At 52.7% G+C, this 19009-nt stretch overlaps 1 protein-coding gene across 4 annotated transcripts in view; it reads left to right on the plus strand.

The window, feature by feature from the left end:
- ARHGAP22 (Rho GTPase activating protein 22) overlaps positions 1-19009 on the plus strand; it is a 197702-nt gene that overhangs the window by 106946 nt on the left and 71747 nt on the right. The window contains exon 1 of one of the 4 annotated variants that reach the window (XM_059900632.1): positions 11617-11685. The exons of the other annotated variants lie outside the window; for them this stretch is intronic. Coding sequence (XP_059756615.1) covers positions 11634-11685 — 52 coding nt within the window. The 5' untranslated portion in view covers positions 11617-11633. Of the gene's footprint in view, positions 1-11616; positions 11686-19009 lie in introns of those variants that run through there. 4 annotated transcript variants of the gene reach the window in all.

The following is a 19009-nucleotide window of genomic DNA, read 5'->3' on the forward strand; positions in this document are numbered from 1 at the left end:
GAGAGGCCGCGATAGTGAGAGGCCCGCGCACCGCGATGAAGAGTGGCCCCCGCTTGCCACAACTAGAGAAAGCCCTCGCACAGAAACGAAGACACAACACAGCCACAAATAAATAAATTAATTAATTAATTATTTTTAAAAAGAGCACATTATTCTGGAATACCAGAATGTTAAAAACTGGGGCTACAATCACTAAAAAAAAAAAAAAAAAACACCAGATTTGGAAGCTTTCCTCAAGGTCAGTGATACTTTCCTGGGTTCTGAGGGCACAGCTGCCCCTGATGCTTTTCTGCAGACTTGCATGGGAGGAAACAGAGCCGGGGAGGCTGTGGCTGGGAAAGGACGGAGGTTGTTATCATCCCCCCGAAATTCACGACCACCGGCAGTCTCAGAATGTAACCTTATTTGGAAATAGGGTCTTTGCTGATAAAATTAGTTAAGATGACATCTGGAATAGGGTGGGCCCTAAATTAATGACTGGTGTCCTTATGAGAAGAAATTTGGACACACAGACACTCAAGGGAGAGGTCATGTGAGGATGGAGGCAGAGATTGGAGTGATGCAGCTACAAGCCAAGGAAGGCCGAGGATTCCCCGCAACGCCAGAACTAGTAAAGAGGCATGGACAGCCTCCCCTAGAGCCTTCAGAAGGAGCACGGCCCTGCCAGCACCTCCATTTCAGACTTCTAGCCTCCAGAACTCTGAGAGAACACATTTCTGTTGCTGTAAGCCAGCCAGTTTGTGGTGATTGGTTACAGCAGCCCTAGCAAACTGGTACAGCCATGAAGTTAGTAGTGAAGCGGCCAGAGCAACGGGCCTCTGGCAGTAGGACCGACTTTCACTGGCCTGGAGAATCCAGCTCACACTCTTAAGGCCCCAAACCTCAAAGACCTGGCTCACCTTCCTCCCCTCCTCCCTGGAAGGTCCCCCATCCTCTTACACAGCCCCTCCATCTGAGCAGCCTGCTACCCCAGCTATGGCCCGTCATTTGCGCCACCTGTACCACCATCTGATCACTTCCAAATGCTGCCTGTGGTTGAGTGGGAAGAACAGAGCCACAAGAGTCCGAGATCCCGGGAAGACCTGGCTTCTTCCTGGCTGTGTGCACGCCTTAGAAAGTCACCTCATCTCCTGAGCCTCATTGGATGGTGACAGTAATGACCCTGATGGGCCTTGGCAGGGATGCGGGACGCAGCGGTGCCTGGTACATCATAGCCACTCAGACACGTGAGGGGCCTCTCCCACCCACAGGCAGGAATGACGAGAATCCCAGCATCCTAGAGAGCCAGGCCTTTCCTGACCGGCTCTGGGGCAGAGCTGGAGCAGGTCGGACCCAGAACACACCTGCCATGGGCGGAGCCTTCCTCTGAGAGGAAAGGCCTGGAGCTGGCAGAGGAGCAGCCGTCCTCATCAGACACACACACACACACACACACACACACACACACACACACACACACACACACACGCCAGGCTGAGAAGGGCCGTTGGGCAGGGGGCTCTGGTCTGTGGTTTCCCGTGTCTGGCACTGAGTGGCACTCCACAAATAACTGTCTCAGGAATGATGCTGGAGAGGGAACAACAACTCACCAGATGTGTCAGAACAAAGTGCTGCCAGACCAGCCCACCGCGCTGGAGCCTCCACTGAAAAGATGTGCAGCGCGGAAGCTTTTCTTTTCTTTTCTTTTAAATTGAGAGAAGCTGATCTTCTTTGTTCTGTGAAGGGTCACTTAAGTGGCCCTCTTAGAGATGCAAATCCCAGACGAGTAAGCACCCAGCATCCTGGGATCTGTGCTTAAGGAGACCTTTTGTGGCGGGTAGTGGTGGGTTCTATTTTGTATTTTTGAGTGGCTTGGCAAAGATCGTGCCCTCCTTTGGCATGCAGCAGAGGGGGATCTGTGGGGAGAATTGGGGAGGAAGAGAAATGTGCGGACTAATTTGCACAAAGAGCCCAAGTTTTCTGGAAGGAATGAGATGGCTATATCACCACCGTGTTTTCACACTTTTTTGACAAGAAATAAACATTACATCCCACCTGAGGGCTCAGGCACAGACTGAAGCAAGGGTTTCACAGAACAGTACTGTTCCTATATGCAGTGCCCACTGGCATTTTTCACTCTCTGTGATTCTATCTCATTTTTTAAAAGACTGGCCAAGACCTACTGAGTTGATTTCATGACCCCCCTATTGGGTTGGAGTCCATAGCCTGAAAAACTCTTCTTGGGATTTGGTGTTCAGGACACCTGTTGGGTGGACCAAGGCCTGGCTGTGGGAAGGGTGCTGTGGCCATGGGGTTAGTGAGCTCCACCTAGGACTGAGTAGGGAGAAGAGAAACGGTGGTCCTTGGGAGTTATCAAATGCTAGAACTGGATCTGACCTGGTCATCTCAGGCCAACTCGCCCCTGGAAATTGTGTGTGTCTGGGTGTGATTTGACAGAGTGGAGCACTAGAAGCTTGTGGACCCTCTCCCCAAGCAAGATGTCATGTGCCAGAGGTGCTGTGTGTCCCTGGAGAGACCTGGTGGCCCTCTCCCTCCCCACGGGGGTATTTCTGTGGTGCCCAGCAGCCCGTTCCCACACACCTGTAATTTCATTGACACACCAAGGCCAGCTTGGGAGGGGCCCACCCCATGCCCACCCCATGCCCACCATCCTGGGGCAGTCCTGTGGGAGTGGGCAGCAAGGGCATCCACAGTCATACCCCAGAGGTCCTGCCTTATCAGGCTAGGAGTTCTCCAGACTGAGGGGAATGCTGAGGCCTGAGCAGAACATCCTGGAAGAGTTGCTGCTTCCACAGCAAAACCTTGGGGAACGGGGACTTCACCCATCCCAGCATCTATGCTTTAGACACATGGCCAAGGCCAGCTTCTGCTAAGAAACCTAATGGACATCAGGATGGGATGGAAGTGGCCTGGACACTTGCCCACCAGAACCAGAATCGCGAAGCCAGCTTGTCCTGTGCTTTCTCCTTCTACAGCTAGGTGGCAGCAGCAAGCACAGGTACTTGAACCCCTCTCTCTGGACTCTGCCATCCCCACATCTCTCCTCTGGGCTGAGATTCTCCCAGTGCCGCCCCTCCACCTGCCCAGCACCGCTGGCTGCAGCTCTACTATGAAAAGGAGGGCTGTTGGGCACTTACTTCTCTTAGTGTCCCAGTTAATCCTCACAGCCCTTCAGCACCTTCGGCCCCATCCATTGCCCCACTGAAAGACAGAAGATCTTTCAAGATTGTGGAAGTTGGAATTCAACTCAGTTTCAGTCAAGGCAGTACAGAGGCCAAAGACAGGCTTGGGCATCTAATGGCGCACCTGCCGCTCACAGCACCTGACCTCTCTGAACCCCAGGGTGGCAGCCAAACCCGTTTCCCTTTCCTATGTCCATGCAGACAGTTTTCCAGCCTCGCCCGCAGCAAGATGGGTCACATGACTGAACGCTGGACAATGGAATGTGGGTGGCAGTGTGACTGCAGGCTGCTCTCAGCCCCTAAAATTCCCTGAGATCTCCCTGCTCCCTCTTCCCTCCTCTGATGGAAAGGATCCAGGGGAGGACGCTGAGGTCCTAGAAGGAGCCTGAGTCCCTGAGTGACCGCCTGGAGCAGAGCTTCCTCCCTCCCCCCTTTCGTGCTGACCTACTTGAGATGGTGACCTGAGCACGAAAGAATGTTTATAGGGTTAAGGCTCTAAGATTTGCAGTTATTTTGTTACGGCAGCCGGCATTAATTACCTGATTAACGTGCCGGTTTCCTTATCTGTGACATGGGGTTTTCTACATTCGGTCTCAGGGTGGTTGTGCTTAAGACATATAATGTATGCAAATTGCCAATCCTGGAGGCTGGTGCATTGCAAAGACTCAGAGACTCACCCGGTAACTGAGGTCACTCCCTTCCACTGTCAGCAGCTGCAGCAGCAATGGTGACAACCGCAAGGAGGACTAATTAACCCCCAGGTCACAGAGCTGTGCCCTCAACCAAGCGGACCAGACAACAGATGGGCCTAGCTCATGGTAGAGGGTCTTATCTTCTGTGGCACGTGGGAATGCTGGGAACCTTCAAAGGTGCACAGGTCTTATCTATGCAAACGCTTTGTCACCTGGATTTTTCTAATACTGTGGAGACTCGCCATTAGGGCAGTATCTGTAATGGAATGCTGAGCTGACGGGATCGCACGTACTGAAAGGGAGAGGTAAGAGCTACACTGGAGCCAGGCTCCTCAGTTCAAATCCTGTCTCTTACTAGCTGTGGGACCCCAGGTAAATCACTTAGCAGCCCTGTGCCTCAGTTTCCCCATCAGTAAAATGGGGGTTGTAATAGTGTTCTTGTGGAGTTTGAGTAAATATATGTAGAATGCTCAGTGCTTGGCACACAGCAGATGCTCAATATGTGTTGCTCTTATTACTGAAGCAAGTGTACCACTTGGTGACTCCTGCTCAAGCAGATGAGACCATGCCCCTGTAGTGCATGGAAAGTTCTGGTGCCATCACAGCCACCAGGAAGTGCCCTGCCTGCCTTCGAGGAGCTGCTGCTGCAGCTGGTCAGTCCTGGACAGGGAGCAAAAGCCCTCAGGGCCATGGCCCTGGCCCCCCGCTCTTTCCCATGCTGCATTTCTGCTGGGGCTGGGGGAGGAAAGAAAGAAAGGCAGAAAGAGCAGGTGGGAGCAGGGCTGTGGGTGAGGCTTCAGGAAGGACAATGGGCTTTGTAAAATCCCTCTCTGGGCAGTCTGGCCAAGTTCAATGGCTTCAGGCCACATGAACAGCAAGAAAAATGTGGCCCAGGAATTTCTCCCCAACGATTCCCCTTGTCTTTCTCTGTGGGAATTTGGAGCTGCAGACACATTCCTTCCACAAACAACATCCACAGCAGCTGAAGGCCCATTGGCCAGAGCTGGGGAAGCCGCTGGCCATGCACCTTAGGGCCCTGCCCCCATTACCCCCCTCCCTGAGGACTGGGCACAGCAAATGTGCAGGAGAATAGGCTCTGGCTGGCAGACTTCAGAGCCCACTGTATCAGAGACTGACCCCTCCCGGGCACTGTGGATCTCTCCTGAGAGCCAACTGTCCAGACAGTTTGTGCAGTTGCTTTTTCCTAATCTGTCACCCAGAAATGGAAACTAGACATCTTGGACAGAATCCCCACCTCTTACAGATGGGAATTCACTTTTTTTCTAAGCCAAGTACTTCCCAACTTAAGAGGAAACAGTTTCCTAATGGTCTAAAAGTCTTCTAGACAGGGGATTGCAAACTACATAAAGCCCACAGGACAAATCTGGCTTACCACCTGCTTTTGTAAATAAAGTTTTATTGAAACACAGCCACACCCATTCATTTCTGTATTGTCTATGGTTGATTTCATGCTACCAGGGCAGAGTTGAGTAGTTGTTATGGAGACCATATGGCAAAGCTTAAATATGTTTATGATCTGCCCCTCAGAAAAAGTTTACCAACTCCTCGTTTAAAACAGGAGGTATTACATCCACTTATCGACTTATACTCCTATGTTATTCCACAGAGGGTTTGAAATGGCTTCTAATGAGAACACTTAAAATGAAGGTAACACAATGGTAATAATTATAAAAATGAAGGACCCAAGAAAATGCAAATAAAAGTAGAAACGCAAAATCAGGAAACAAAACGTAAATGTGAAAGCCTACTTTGGTGCCTTCATACTTGCCAAAGCCAAACTTTAAAATTTCCCTGAGCTTCCTGGCAGCCAAAGGAAAAAGAGAAAATGAGACTTATGTCTCATTAAAAGAAAGGAAAAAGCATACCACTCCTTATGGGATCCACAGCCTCCTCTAGCACAAAGCAGTGTGTGCTTGCTTCATATAGACTCCACCTTCCCCAAAGTGACATACTTCATTTTAGAAAAAAGAACCCAGAGCAATGAGTCTGTAAAGTGAATAATAGCAATGCTGTTGATGAGGGATAATGGGGGCATGGGAGGGAGCTAGTTAATATGTTTAGCCAGATAGTTAAATCCAAATCAGTTGGCTTCCATGCACTGTGGTAAAAGTGCACAAAACTTATTTTGAGAGACGGTGGGTGAGGCCTCTTTTCTGCTTATCATTTCTCTACATCTATTTGTTTCAAAGCAAAAACTGCAGTTGACTGAAGATAGCCCCAACTTGTCACCAACTCAACTTTAGTGCCTGGCACATAGTAGGCCCTCAAGAAATGCCTGATGTGGGGTGGATCTAGCCTCTCTGGACTTCGCATTTCCCATGAAAAATGAGAAGGCCGTATTAAAATGTAAAGTCCTTTCCAATTCCAGAATATCTGTGAGTGTTGTACGTGCAGTATAATATGCACACTGAATTTTGGCCAAACTCCTAACACAGATCAGAACTGTGATGGGAGGAGAAGATGAGAGAGGGTGACTCAGGCCTAAGAAGCAGGAGGCAGGGAGCTGATCATTAAGAAGGTGTCCCGTGGTGGTCAGACTGCCCACATTCAAGGACAGGCTCTCCCACCTACCAGCTCTGTGACTTTGAGAGCTCACATAACCTGGGCAGATGTCCATATTCTCACCTGTAAAATGAGCATTATGACATGTCACCATCATGAGGCTGCTGTGAAAATTAAATGTGAGATACCAGTGCCAGTATGGGGTAGGTTTGTAATAAGCGGTCTACAAAGTGCTTTTACCTTCAAGCAGCCCCTTCTAACCAGGTGTCAGGGCTGCCAGGGAACAGGCATTACTCTGAAAAGCTAAGTGAGCAGTGAGCCTCACATGGCCTTCCTGCCAGACCCCGTCCAGCACTTCCCAGGGGCTGTCTTTTTTTACCACGAGCCTCACCTACGGACATGCCTTAGACCTATGCAGCATGAATCCATTGCCAAATTTGTTCCCTCTCCCTCCAACTATCTACCACAGAGTTAAGAGTGGAGGCTCCTTAACAAGGCAGGCTGGGTTCTAGTCCAAGCTAGGCCACTAATTGGCTGTGTGAATTACCTGTGCAAATTACTTCACCTCTCTGTGCCTCAGTGTCCTCTTTAAAGTGGAAGTGATGAGGATACCGGACACGTAGGATTGCTCTGAATTCGAATGGAATGTCACACTCTTAGCCTGGCAGTGCTGGCTATTAGGAGGATGTATTACCCCCGCCCCCCATGTTTCAGTTGTGTTAGTGCATAACAAACTACCCCAAAGCTAAGTGACTGAAACGTTTATTTGCTCTCGTTCTGCAATGAGGGCAGGGCTCAGCAGGGATAGCTCGTCACTGCTTTACACGTATCAGCTGGACCGCCTCCAGGGCGGCCTCAGTCACGTGGCTGGCCTTGACCTCAGTTCTCCGCATGGCTGGCTCGGGCTTCCCGGAGCATGGCGGTCTCAGGACTGAGTCCCACTGCTGACAAGGGGGTGGCTCTCCCTGGAAGACAACAGCGGAAGCTACCAAGCCATCTTAGGATTTAGGCCCAGGGCTGGCCCAGAGTCACTTCACTTCTGTCACCTTCTGTTGGTTAAAGCAAGTCACAGGGTGGCCCAGATTCAAGGGGATAGGAGCACACAGGGCGTGGGGCCTGGGTGGTGTGGGTCGCTGGGGGCCACCTCACTAGTACACAGTCCCGCCCGATCTCCGTCTCCTCTGCCCTGCATCTCTCACCTGCCTTATGCCTTTTCCTTCTAGGCTTCCTCCCTTCTCCCGGTTGCCCCCTTCCAGTCCCTCCTTCGCTCCAGCACCAGGCTGATCAGTCAGAATCACAGGCTGCATCATACTCTAAATGCCCTGCTATGTTGCCCCCTACCCTGGAACCATGCTCCTTCACATGATACCAACAATGCTCCTTGGAGGACCATTCCCACGCCTATGGTGCTGGACTCCTCATGTCTCACTCAGCTCTCACCTCAGAGACCTCTCCTCTAGAGAGCCTCTCCTGACCACCCTCAGCAGACTGGGGCATTGTCCCCCCAGAGCTCCCAGGTGCCCTCCTGGCCTCCCCAGAGCTCAGCCCTGGGCTGCTCTTCTCAGGTATTCAGTTGTGTTCAGTCATCGTTTGGTACATGGATGAATAAATGAATGAAAGAATGAATGAATGATCATCACAGCCCCCCAAAGCTACACCTGTGACTAAGATGCCATGTCCCCATTTCTACTCTTCCCTGAGCTGCCTAGGGCTGAGCTCACACCTTGAGATGGCACCCTAGGGGTACCTTGGGTATGAGCCAGGAGGAGCAACCAGACTCCTGCAGAGGGGTATAAAGGCCGGGTCCTGAGACTCCTAAGCAAATCCCTGAATGGCCTGGAGCATGTCTGGAACCAGGGGCTCAGGCTGCAGAGGGCTAAGATCCCAGCAGCAGCAGCCTCCTTAGAAACAACCCCATATCCTCACCACCAAACTTTGAGTCTCCCAGAGAAATGGACTAAAGCAGCAGGAGGTGGAGCTCTGGATGGGTGGGTGTAGCCCCAGCCCCGCAGAGCCTTTGTCCTCCAAAGCTGGCATCCGATCCTCGATCCTCCTCCCAGAGCTCATTGTACTCACTGGATACCCGCCCCCTGGTTCTGGCTCTGCTTTCCCATGATGTGTAGGATGTTGGCCTTCTAGCTCAGGAAGATGTCTCAGGGGCCCCCACCTCCCTGGTCAGTTTTCTGGAGTAGAGTGGCTTGAGCTCAGCTGAGGCCTTGGAGCGGTGAGTGATCCTGACGTTTTGGCTCAGTTCAAGATGGTTTGGGGTCATGATCAATTCAGGGGTCTATGTTCAGGGATTTTAATTTTTCAGGTGAATTCCTTGCTCAGTCTATGCTTTTGCAATTGCGGCCCATGATTCTACACGTGATGGGGTAAATGCCATCCATCCACCTATCTATCTGTCCACCCACCCACCCACCCATCCATCTACCCACCCACCCATCCACCCACTCATTCACCTACTCAACCCACTCACCTGTCCATCCACCCATCCATCCATCCATCCTGATTCTGATACTTACCATTTCATTGATCTTGGGCAAGCCTCTTCACCTCCCTGAACTTTAGTTTCTTCCTCTGTAAATTTAATCTAATGGTGCCTCATGGGGTTGTCCTGTGGTTAATTGAGATAATCGCACTTGTGAGTTGCCTGGCACATGGTGGGAAACATAGTGAACGTTATTTTCCTCCCCGCTTGAGAAATAGATGCACAACTAGAAAACTATAAAAAGACAATATATCGATATAATCAGGACTTAAAGTGTGTGAAACCCAAGGAAATAATATTATAAGCTCTTGCCTTGCGTTCTGTCCCGTAAACTGCCCTGGGAGTTGATATTTAAAGTCACTTTGAAAAGTTGAGTATCCCCAAATATATTTGAACGGTTCAATGGGGATGCTGACCCTCTATAATAGGTTCATTTGAAATGATCCTGCTTTGCTACTTCCTCTTAGAAAGATAAACAAGCAGCCCACAATGGCCGCTGTGATGTTTTCTTTTAAATCTTGCTTTCCAAATGTAGGACTTGGCCGTTGGACAATCACCCGGGGGCTCACTCCCCGCACATGCTCTCCCTGAATGCAGGGAGCTCTAGCTTGGAATTCCTGGGGCCTCATTAAGCCCGCTGTGACTAAGTGATCTTGCCTGGTGCTAAAACTGTTTAAAATGACTTGGCAGCAACCAGAAGTCAGGTCTCTCTGTTTTTTCTCAGTTACTCCCTCTCTGTAACCCCCGCCTTCATGTCATGAAATGAAAACATCTTTCTTTACGGATCTAGTGCGGGGCAACCCTCCTCTCTCCCTGAAGAAGCCTCACCCTGGTCTTTCTGGAGAGTTAGAGAGGGAAGCAGAAATCTGTCCCACTGTTGTTAATCTCTCCTTTGAATGAGACTTAACTCCTGGAAAAACCTCTTCCCAGTTCCAAGTCATTCTTTCCTCCCTTCCCCAGCCTCCCCCTCAACAATTAACTCTTCTGCTCCATGCCACAGGCAGCCTCTGCCTCTGGCCTGGCCTTGCCACTGCTTTCCTCCAGACCATGTCTGTTTTCTCAAGGCAGGATGGAGGTGGGGAGGGAAGGAGAAAATCCCAGTCAAGCCAAGGCCATCAGAGGTTGACCACAGCCCGTTTCAGGGGCACGAACAGATCCTAGGAACTGGATGGGTGAGAGAGAACCTAATATTAAGAACCCTACTCTGTGCCGGACAGTTGGAATAATTTCTCTTACTTGTTTAATTACACAATAATATGTAAATATGCCTTCCTTTTAAGAAATTAGACCACTATAAGAAGGCTAAATTCCCTTGGCACCCACTTTCAATTCATTCTTATCACTTGCCCTCTCCCTAGAGGGAACCACTCTTGATTTTTTGTTTTCTTCCCAAGTATTTTTCCAGGCCCAAGTGCCTAGAGCGGTGCCCAGCATAGAGTGGGCACTATACAGGGGAGTCATATTCTGAGGGTGTGTGTTTTACATAAGTGTTATGAATCCATAGATCTTGAACATTCAGCTGCATCTCCCTCCTTTGATAGTATTTCATTTTATGAAAATACCAGTGTGTTTGATAATTCCTTTACTGATGAACATCTTTTTGGTTGCAATTTTTTGCAGTTACAAACAGGGCTGCAATGAGGAGCCTGGTACGGGTTTTCCTGGGGGTGTGGGCTGAATGCATGCTGAGAAATGCAATTGCTTGGCCCCAGGGTCTTAGCATTTTTAGTTTTAATAAGCAGCTTGAGTGTTACCTTCCAGAGAGATTGCACCAAAGCAAACCCTCCTGGCAAAAGTACCCATTTGCCCAAATCCTCACCAATACTTGATGATGATGATAGTTCACACTTACAAAGCACTTAGCAACATGCCGGCTGTGTCCTAAAACATTTTAATGATTAAATGAATAATATTCATTTAATCTTCACAAAGATCCAATGAAGCAGTTCTATTATTCTTTCCATCTGATAGATGAGAAAACTGAGTACAAAGTGTTTGCGTAACTTGATACCATCAAACCTTTCATTTGTGCTAAATGACATCTGAAACGGTGTCGTTTCCTTCACTTTTCAGAACAGTCTCAGAGGGGAAGTGACTTACCCAACGTCACTAGTCCATAGGTAACCCAGACAGGTCTGGGGGGTAATCTGGGCAACTGCACAGTTGTGGAGTGCAGGTGAGCTGGAAAACTGAGAGCAGGGTGGCCCTGGTAGACGCCCCCCAAGTCACCATGAGATGACTACTTAGAGGATGCTGGGGGAAGGGCGGCGCCGCCCTTGCACAGCGAGGGGACCTTTCCTTCCGGTCTGCGGTCGGCCAGCATCGACCCCCACCCTTAGCCGGCTCCCAACTGATAGAGGAGGGAGCTACAGACAGCGGCGGCTCGCACAGCGCTCCCTGGTGGCCCCTCGCGAGCGCGCAGCTCGGCGCCCCGGGAGAGTAACGGGCTGCGGGGAGGGCGCCTGCGAGGGCAGGGAGCGGGCGCGCGGAGATAAAAGCGGGCGGCCGGCGCGGCCGGCGCGATCTGCGCGTTCTCCTATTGATTAGCAGGGTCTGCCCGGAGGCCGGGAGACCCGCGGAGCGGGACCGGTACGGAGCGTGAGGGCGAGGCAGCTGCCCGGCCGGTGGCCCCGCGCCGGGCTGGACGCTGCCCGCCGGCCGGACGTCGGTCGATCCGCCCCGGGGGTGCGGGCAGCAGGCGGCGCGCCAGGCAGCGGAGCCGAGCGGCGGGCGCGGGCGGCTGCCATGGGACTGTGCTGCTGCAAAGACTGGAGGGGACACCTGCGAGCGCCCAAAGGTAACTCTCGGGCGCGCACGTGCGCCGCGCGCCGCCGGTTCCCTCCAGCCGCCACTGGGAGCCGCCAGTCCCGCCTCGGGGATTTGTCCGCGGGATCCCCCTGGGCCACCCGACACCTGCCTCCTCCGCCTTGGAAAGGGCTCAGAGGTGGCTGTAACTCCCCCAGAGCCTCCGAACTTTGGAGGGCGCGTACGGGGGCTCCTCCTGGAACCCGGCTGGGGGTTAGGGTCCGTCCCCGGGTTAGGAGGGGAGCCGAGCGGAAGGGAGCGCCCGCTCTGTGGGGTCCGGAGCGGACGGTGAGCGCCGGCTGCGGGTCCTGCAAGTCCAGGGCTGGGGCGGCGGAACCCCTGGCTCCCGGCCCCGCCCGCAGGTCCTCTGCAGAGGGAGCCTGGCTTGCGCCCTGTGCCGCCTCTGCGGCTTAACCGCCCCGGAGCAGGGCCATTCATTCTCCTCGCCTGCCTCTGTCACAGACTTGTACCCAGGGGCCCTGACTCAGAGTTTTCCAAAAGTCGCGGCGGAACCTCGAGGGGAGCTGCTTGTGGAATGCAGCGGGCTTGGGGAGGGCTCCAAGCCGAGAAACTCGCCGAGGACGTTGTCTGCTAATGAGGTCCGGCCTCCTTTGGGCAGTGGCCCTTCTAACTTAACCCTTGACTGACTGAAACGATCCCTGTTGATTGTCAGAAACGTAGTGATGCAACCCTTTACTGCAGCGCTTCCCAAGCTCGCCGGAACCTAAAACCCACCTGTCCCTCGCTTATTAAACATGCAGATTTCCGGGCCCCATCCTGACCTTCTTTCTGCATAGGTTCTGGGGAAGAGCCTGAGAAGCTGTGTGTTTAAGGACTTCCCTAAGTGACTGTTAAGACAAGGTGAGTCTGGGAAGCCTCCTTTAAACTGTAAGGTCAGCGGAGGCTTTACCAGGATGGGTGCCAGGTCCCAGTTCCTTGAAAAGTATATTCTGGATCCTGATAAAGAAAGGTTTGAATGTGTCAAGCAGCTTGAAGGACTCTTGTCCAGGTGATGATAAGGATGGCACAAATGTATTGGTTTGTTTCACAAAGGGTTTGAGGTAGCTTATAACATGAGTATTAAATATAGCAAAACTAAATTGAACCCTACATTTGAACAGGTCATACAGAGCAAAGAGAAGAGCCCAGTTAATCTGGCCATAAGATAGTATCTGTGGTTGAGCTTTTTTGCAGCCCAAGTGAAATATGAATACTTTCATGGTTCTCATTGCTCCAGAGCAACAGTTTTCCTAACTTTGATTTTAAAAAGAAAAAAGAATTTTGCACGTGCGTCTTCACGTTTGGAGGGAAGAGACTGAGGGTGAGCAAGTCTTGGCTGTTGCAGTAGCCATGGCCTCCATAGGATTCAGAGGGCAGGGTCTGGCTGCATGCTGGCTGAGGTCAGGCCAGAGCCCAGAGCAGAGCAGGAAGGATTTCACTGGGGCCTGGCACGGCTGGAGCAGCTTTAGTCTTTCCTGACAGTTTCTCAGTAAACCCTGCAGGGAGGTGGAGCCTGAGTCCCACAAGCAAGGGTGGATTTGCAAGGCCTTGCTTAGGGAAGGTACTTACTCAACTAGCAGCCCCAGAAGGGAGCCAGGGACATCTCCTGCTAGGGTTGTCTTCTGGGGACTATGGACCCCAGGCTACACTGTCCATGTGAGGAACAGGCCTGCTGTAGGAGTGTTACCCAGTTTGCCCCCATCCTCCCAACCCACCCTAAGGCACAGCTGGCCACAGCAGCCCGGGAGCAGGGACCCAGTCTGAAGGGCCCACAAAGTCCCAAAGCCCATTTAAAGTAGCAGAGCTGGCCAAGCCTGGAGCGAGAAGGGCTAGGCAGCACTGGGGTGCCAGAGTGTACCTGCCCTGTCCAGAGCAGGCAGCCAGCCACTGGCAGGCAGGAAGGATGGTCAAAGAGGGCAGACATTTGGTCTTTTAATGTAAAATCTCCAAATATTTAAATGTTGTTGCCTTATTTAACAAATTTGAACCCATGTGGCCAGTCCGGCTAGGCAGGAGACAGTTTGGACCATTGTTCCAAATGAGTTCTGCTATAAACAGGGGGGCAGGTTTCCCTTGGCCATAACCTTAGAAGTCATGAGTTATTAAAGGTTGGAAGGTTTTTCACTGCAAGACTTCTCAGAACTTTCAACACATCGGTGCAATTGTGCATCTCCAATTCAGGTGGATGGTAGATACAGTCTTCGAACTTCTGCCCAGGGAACCTGCCTTTCATAGAGCATCTCATGGCATCCATATCTTTGAACACTCTTTAAGAAGTGCTGCTTTGGACTGTGATTGAGTTGTCATAGCAGTGACACAGTACATCTGTTTCCAAGGGGGGTGTGTGTGTGTCCACGTGCATGTTGTGTGTGTTTAGCTGTTACAAGCTACCTGTGAAGAAGCTTTCTGACTTTCCAGATTAGAAAAGTGTGTGTTTTTTTATTTAAGATCAAAAGAGAATCCATTGGTCATTGGTATAAATTTCCCCAAGACAACAGCTGTTGTTATCGATTTCATTCTTGGGTATTTCTCAATCAAAACTTTTACAACAGGATATTTGACCATGTCCCTGTGTAAAAGTGTACTTGATAAAGCAGGCAAGCTCAAATAATAAATCCCATAAAGAGAGCAGCAAAAATACATCACATGCCAGAGTCACCATAGTGGATCTAGGCTTGATGTCTTTAAAATCCAAAGCCTGGCACTCTCTCCAGGGGACACCTGCTCTCCTGTTGGTGGTGGAGCTGCAGGTGGGCAGCCTGGACCTGAGGAGGGATTGCTGCAGGTGCTTTTCGGGGCGTGATATGCTGCGATATAAATCACATTTACTATCATACACAGGACAGATGGTTACAGTGGAGCAGTGCTGGGTCCCGGGTTCTTCTGCAGAAGCCAAAATGTCAGTGAGCAGGATCTGACGTGCAGAGAAGAATTACACCCTCCTAAAAGCAGAGGCGAGCAGGCTTGCTCTGAACTCTGAGGACACTGTCTGATTTCACTGTTTCTGGACAATGTTTCCAGATGCTTCTGCTATGTAGAGCTCTGTGGTGGGGCTGTTCAGTGGCAGATTTCATTCTCTTCAAGTTTGCATGGTGACCCAAGGCCAAGACTTGGAGGAAGAAGTGGTACAGGAGTGCAGCACTGAGGCAGCTTTTGTTCAAGGCCAGGGAGGGTCAAGGGCAGACCGGGGGCCCCTGAGACCTTTGAGGTCCGCTGGCCCCCTGTTGCCCCACTTTGCCCCTCATGTTTCCTGCTGGTCTCAGCATTGGGAGCCCTCCTGTCTTCCGGGATCTTGCCCCCTGTCATGTCCTCTGTCCCCAGCACCTTCCACTGGCTCCTTCTATCAGCCCACGAACCTGCTTCAGTCTCTCATTAGAACATTGAAAAAAAAAAAAAAGCAGTCTCTTGCCCTTATGTGCCCCACAAGCCCAGCCCATCTCTCCTTCCCTCCATCACGAGCCCCCAGTAACCGTCTGCTGGTCCCAGCCTCCCCCGATGCTCCTCCTGCACTTAGCCCTGACCCCGTGCTCGTGCTGGACCTGGTGAACAGTCCCGCTGTTCTGAGCACCTGGGAACCCGCCCCACGCCCCCCCTCCCGGACTGCACCTGCCCGGCCCTTCCTGCCTCCCCTGGCCAGCTGTTCTTCCCTGACCCATGCACCGAGTTTGGCTGTGAATTCTCTTTGTTTCACCCTCTGAGCTCTGTCTATAAGTCTCTCCCAGGCATCTCACCCCGGGCCCCAATGATTGTGAGCACCTCTAAGGAAAAAGCCCCCAAATCCTCTGCCCCCACCTCCGCAGTGCCCACCTCCAGCCTGCAGATCCAGAACTCCAGCTGGAGCCCCTTCTCCCAGTTTCCTGGCTCTCATTTCCTGAGAGCCTGCCCCCTGCTTCATTTCCCATGACCAAAGGCTGACAGCTCCCAAGATCCTGCCCAGGGCCGTGTCCCCATCCCTGCCCCCAAGGCCACTGCAGTTTCTGTGCAGACCCTCATCATCTCCACTGCGCTGGCTTTCCCGACTGGTCATCCCAAGTTCATCCTTGCCTCTGCTAGTCGGCTGCCCAAGCCAGCATCTCATGCACGGCTCCTGTCACCTTATGTCCCTCCTCAAGCTGCATCTTGGCCCCATAGTGCCTACAAAAGACAGCCCAGCTTCTTAGCCTTGCTGATGTTGCCTGTCACCCCTCTCCAGCCCCCTCCCAACCTCCCCCCACCACACCGCCTGGACCTCTTTGGCCCCTGCACACACCACGCCCTCTCACGGTGCCTTCAGTCGGGACTGAGAGGGGTCAAGACCCGGGAAGGTGGCCTGCACCTGGAGCCATCTCTGAAACCCTGGCCCCGGGGGCCCAGTTCATTTCATTCTCTCCAGTGCCTGGTTGGTGTGGGTCTGTCCCCCCCAGGTGGCAGTTGTCTTGTCACCTCTGTGATCTGACACTGTACTCAACAGAGAAGCTGGCAGGAAAGCAGTGGGTGGAGCAGAGACGGGGAGACAGTTGTGCTCACCTGCACCTGTTCTGTCTCCTGATGCCCAGGGGTCCCAGTGGCAGTCCGCTTGGGAGAGTCCAGCCTCACTTGTTGTAGCGCTCCAAGTGATAGAGTGAGGTGTCGACATGGACTCCTTGTCCCTTTCCTGAGGTCAGCAGGCTTGTCAGGGTGCCTGGTGGCCAGGGTGCAGAGGCCAGTGGGCCAGGCAGGAGCGCTGCTGCTGGGCACAGTGCAAGCTGGGCAGACAGAGGCGCCCCTCGCTGCCGTGGAGGGAGGCGTGGCCGTCCCGGGGTGGGGGTGATAGACCTGGTTCTCCTGTGTAAACGCTTGCATAGCCTCTGAGCCCGCTTTCTTGAGAAGGTTCCATTTTTCACAAAATCTTCCAAGATAGCTAATAAGCAATCTTGGGCGGTTCATTTAACAGTCATTTGTGGGACACCCGCTCTACTCCAGGTCTCGTGCCCCGCATGAGGATAAAGAGTTGGGGAGGGTACAGCGTCCGCCCCCAGTGTGCTCATAGCCTGGCCGAGCAGAGACCCAGGAAGCAGATGGTTACGCTGCAGGCCGAGAAGAAATGCGGGGAGAACAGCAAGCCTGGGTGCTCTGCAAGGGCTGGTTCAGAGGATGCCCAGACCAGCTGATGCCCGAGCTGGCTCTCATAGGATGAGCAGCCAGCCCAACAGAGACAGTAGGGAAGGGCTTTCCAGGCCTGCGGAGGTCGGTCAGGGTCGAGGCTTCCCCTGAGCTGCAGCTCCCCAGCCGCCCCTTCTCTGCCGCTGCTCCCGGGGTCCTGCACGAGCAGATCCTCCGTGGGCTCACTTCTGCCCGCACCCACTCGGCCCTCTTGCTGGCAGCCTCTTCGGAGCCACAGTGATCTTCCCAGCCCGGGCCTCGCTCTGAGCACCAGAGCCACTTGACGCCTCCATTGGGTGTCTCCTGGTCTAGAGAATGGCCGAAGCTAATCAGGCTAAACCTGAACTCTCAATTCCATCCTCCTCCTCCAATTTGCCATTGCCAGGTCCTGCCAGTTCCATTTCCCAAGTGCGCCTGAATCCCTCTGCTTGTCTCCATCCGCGCCAGCTCCCCGGGTCCAGCCGCCGGCCTGCCTCCCGTCTACTGCGGTGGCCTCCCGGCGGGTCTTCCTGCTTGGACCCTCCCCCACTCCAGTCCGTCCTCCAGCTGTAGCCAGTGACTGTTCCAGTGGCCCCCGGGGCCCACTGCTCCTTGCTCAGAAATGCTCAGGGACTCCAGTGGTGCCCACAGTGAACTCTCAACATCAGTCTTTCCTGAGAGGCCTTCCCTGACCCCTGTTATTTGCTCACGTGCCATCCCATACTTTTCCTTTAAAACAGCGGTCCCCAACCTTTTTGGCATCAGGGACCGGTTTCGTGGAAGACCATTTTTCCACGGACGGGGTGGGGGGTGGGGAGATATGGTTCGGGCAGTAACGCGAACGATGGGGAGCGGCAGACGAAGCTCCGCTTGCTTGCCCGCTGCTCACTCTCCTGCTGTGCGGCCCAGTTCCTAACAGGCCGCCGACGGGTACCGGTCCACGGCCCAGGGGTTGAGGACCCCTGCTTTAAAACACCTATCACAATGAATACATATATGTGTGTCAGTTTGCAAAACCTGTCCCCTCGCCATGTGAGCCAGAAGCTCCCTGAAGGCAGGGCAGGCTCTGTCTTTTCTCTCCACTGGGAAGGCTGGCAGAAGCCAGGCGTGAGAGCACTTATGTCTGACTCGGCCTTAAGGACATGTGAGGTGGGAAGGATATGTCAGAATGTTCAAGCCTCCTGCTCCAGAGATTGTGTTCATGGCCCAGAGCCCAGAGGCCTCTTGTCTGTAGCTCAGGCCTTGCAGGGGTCACAGTTGTTTTCCAAGAAGTGTCCCTCTTTGTTACCTCTTCCCCATTCAAATGTCCTGGGGCAGCAGTCCTGTGGGTTTTTCAATAAGGGAAGCAGCCTCAGGCAGAGGATTTGGTTCCATTTCCTAGCCAGGGCACCCCAGGCCACCTCTTACCTCTCTGAGCCTCTGCATCCACATCTATGAATGGGGACAGGCATGCCAACCACCAGGTTGTCAGAAGGCCAGATAACAGTCCTAGTACCGCCCCTCTCTAGCTGAGTTACCACTCAGAGCCTCAGTTTCCTCATCTGTAAAGAGGGAAATAGGCAAGACTGGATGATCTCCAATGTCCCTGTCAGCTTGAACCTTAGATGATTATTTGAGGAAACTCAGAATTGCTCTATGCTCCTAGCAGGAGGGCATCAGAAGGTCAAATGCCTCTTCCCACCCGCTCAGAGAGGGCTCAGCCAGCACTTATCTGGGGGGCGGTGTGAGACAGCAAGGATAGGTCAGTGGACAGAGTTTATGAGCAGGTCTGTTTAACCAGCACACAGCCACGGTCAACACTGATGGCCCTGGGGTTGGGGGGTGGACTTATGGCCCCAAAGAGGAGCCAGTCCTGGAGGAGCCTGAAGTCCCTGACCTTGGCCATTAAGGCAACAAGCCTCCCAGAGAGCTCAAGAGTCCTGAACTCCTGGAGGGAGAGGGTAAGGAAACGCCTGATGTGTGTTTTCTCATCTTCTTGGTCTGTGGGTCCTTTCACCATAAGGGACGCTCCTTCAGGAATCCTGGGCCACAAATGGGGAGCATCCAAGTGAAGTGAACCCCTAAATAGTTCTCCTTATCCTACATGCCCCAACTCAGCTATGTAGCTGATGCATATCCTGCCTGAATTACATCTTTTGCTGGGCTCTTCCCCTAAACACCCATCACCAGACTTTTAAACAGCTTTTTTGAGATATATTTCAAATATCACAGAATCC

The sequence above is a fragment of the Balaenoptera ricei genome, chromosome 16 (genome assembly GCF_028023285.1).
Source record: "Balaenoptera ricei isolate mBalRic1 chromosome 16, mBalRic1.hap2, whole genome shotgun sequence".
Lineage (NCBI taxonomy): Eukaryota > Metazoa > Chordata > Mammalia > Artiodactyla > Balaenopteridae > Balaenoptera > Balaenoptera ricei.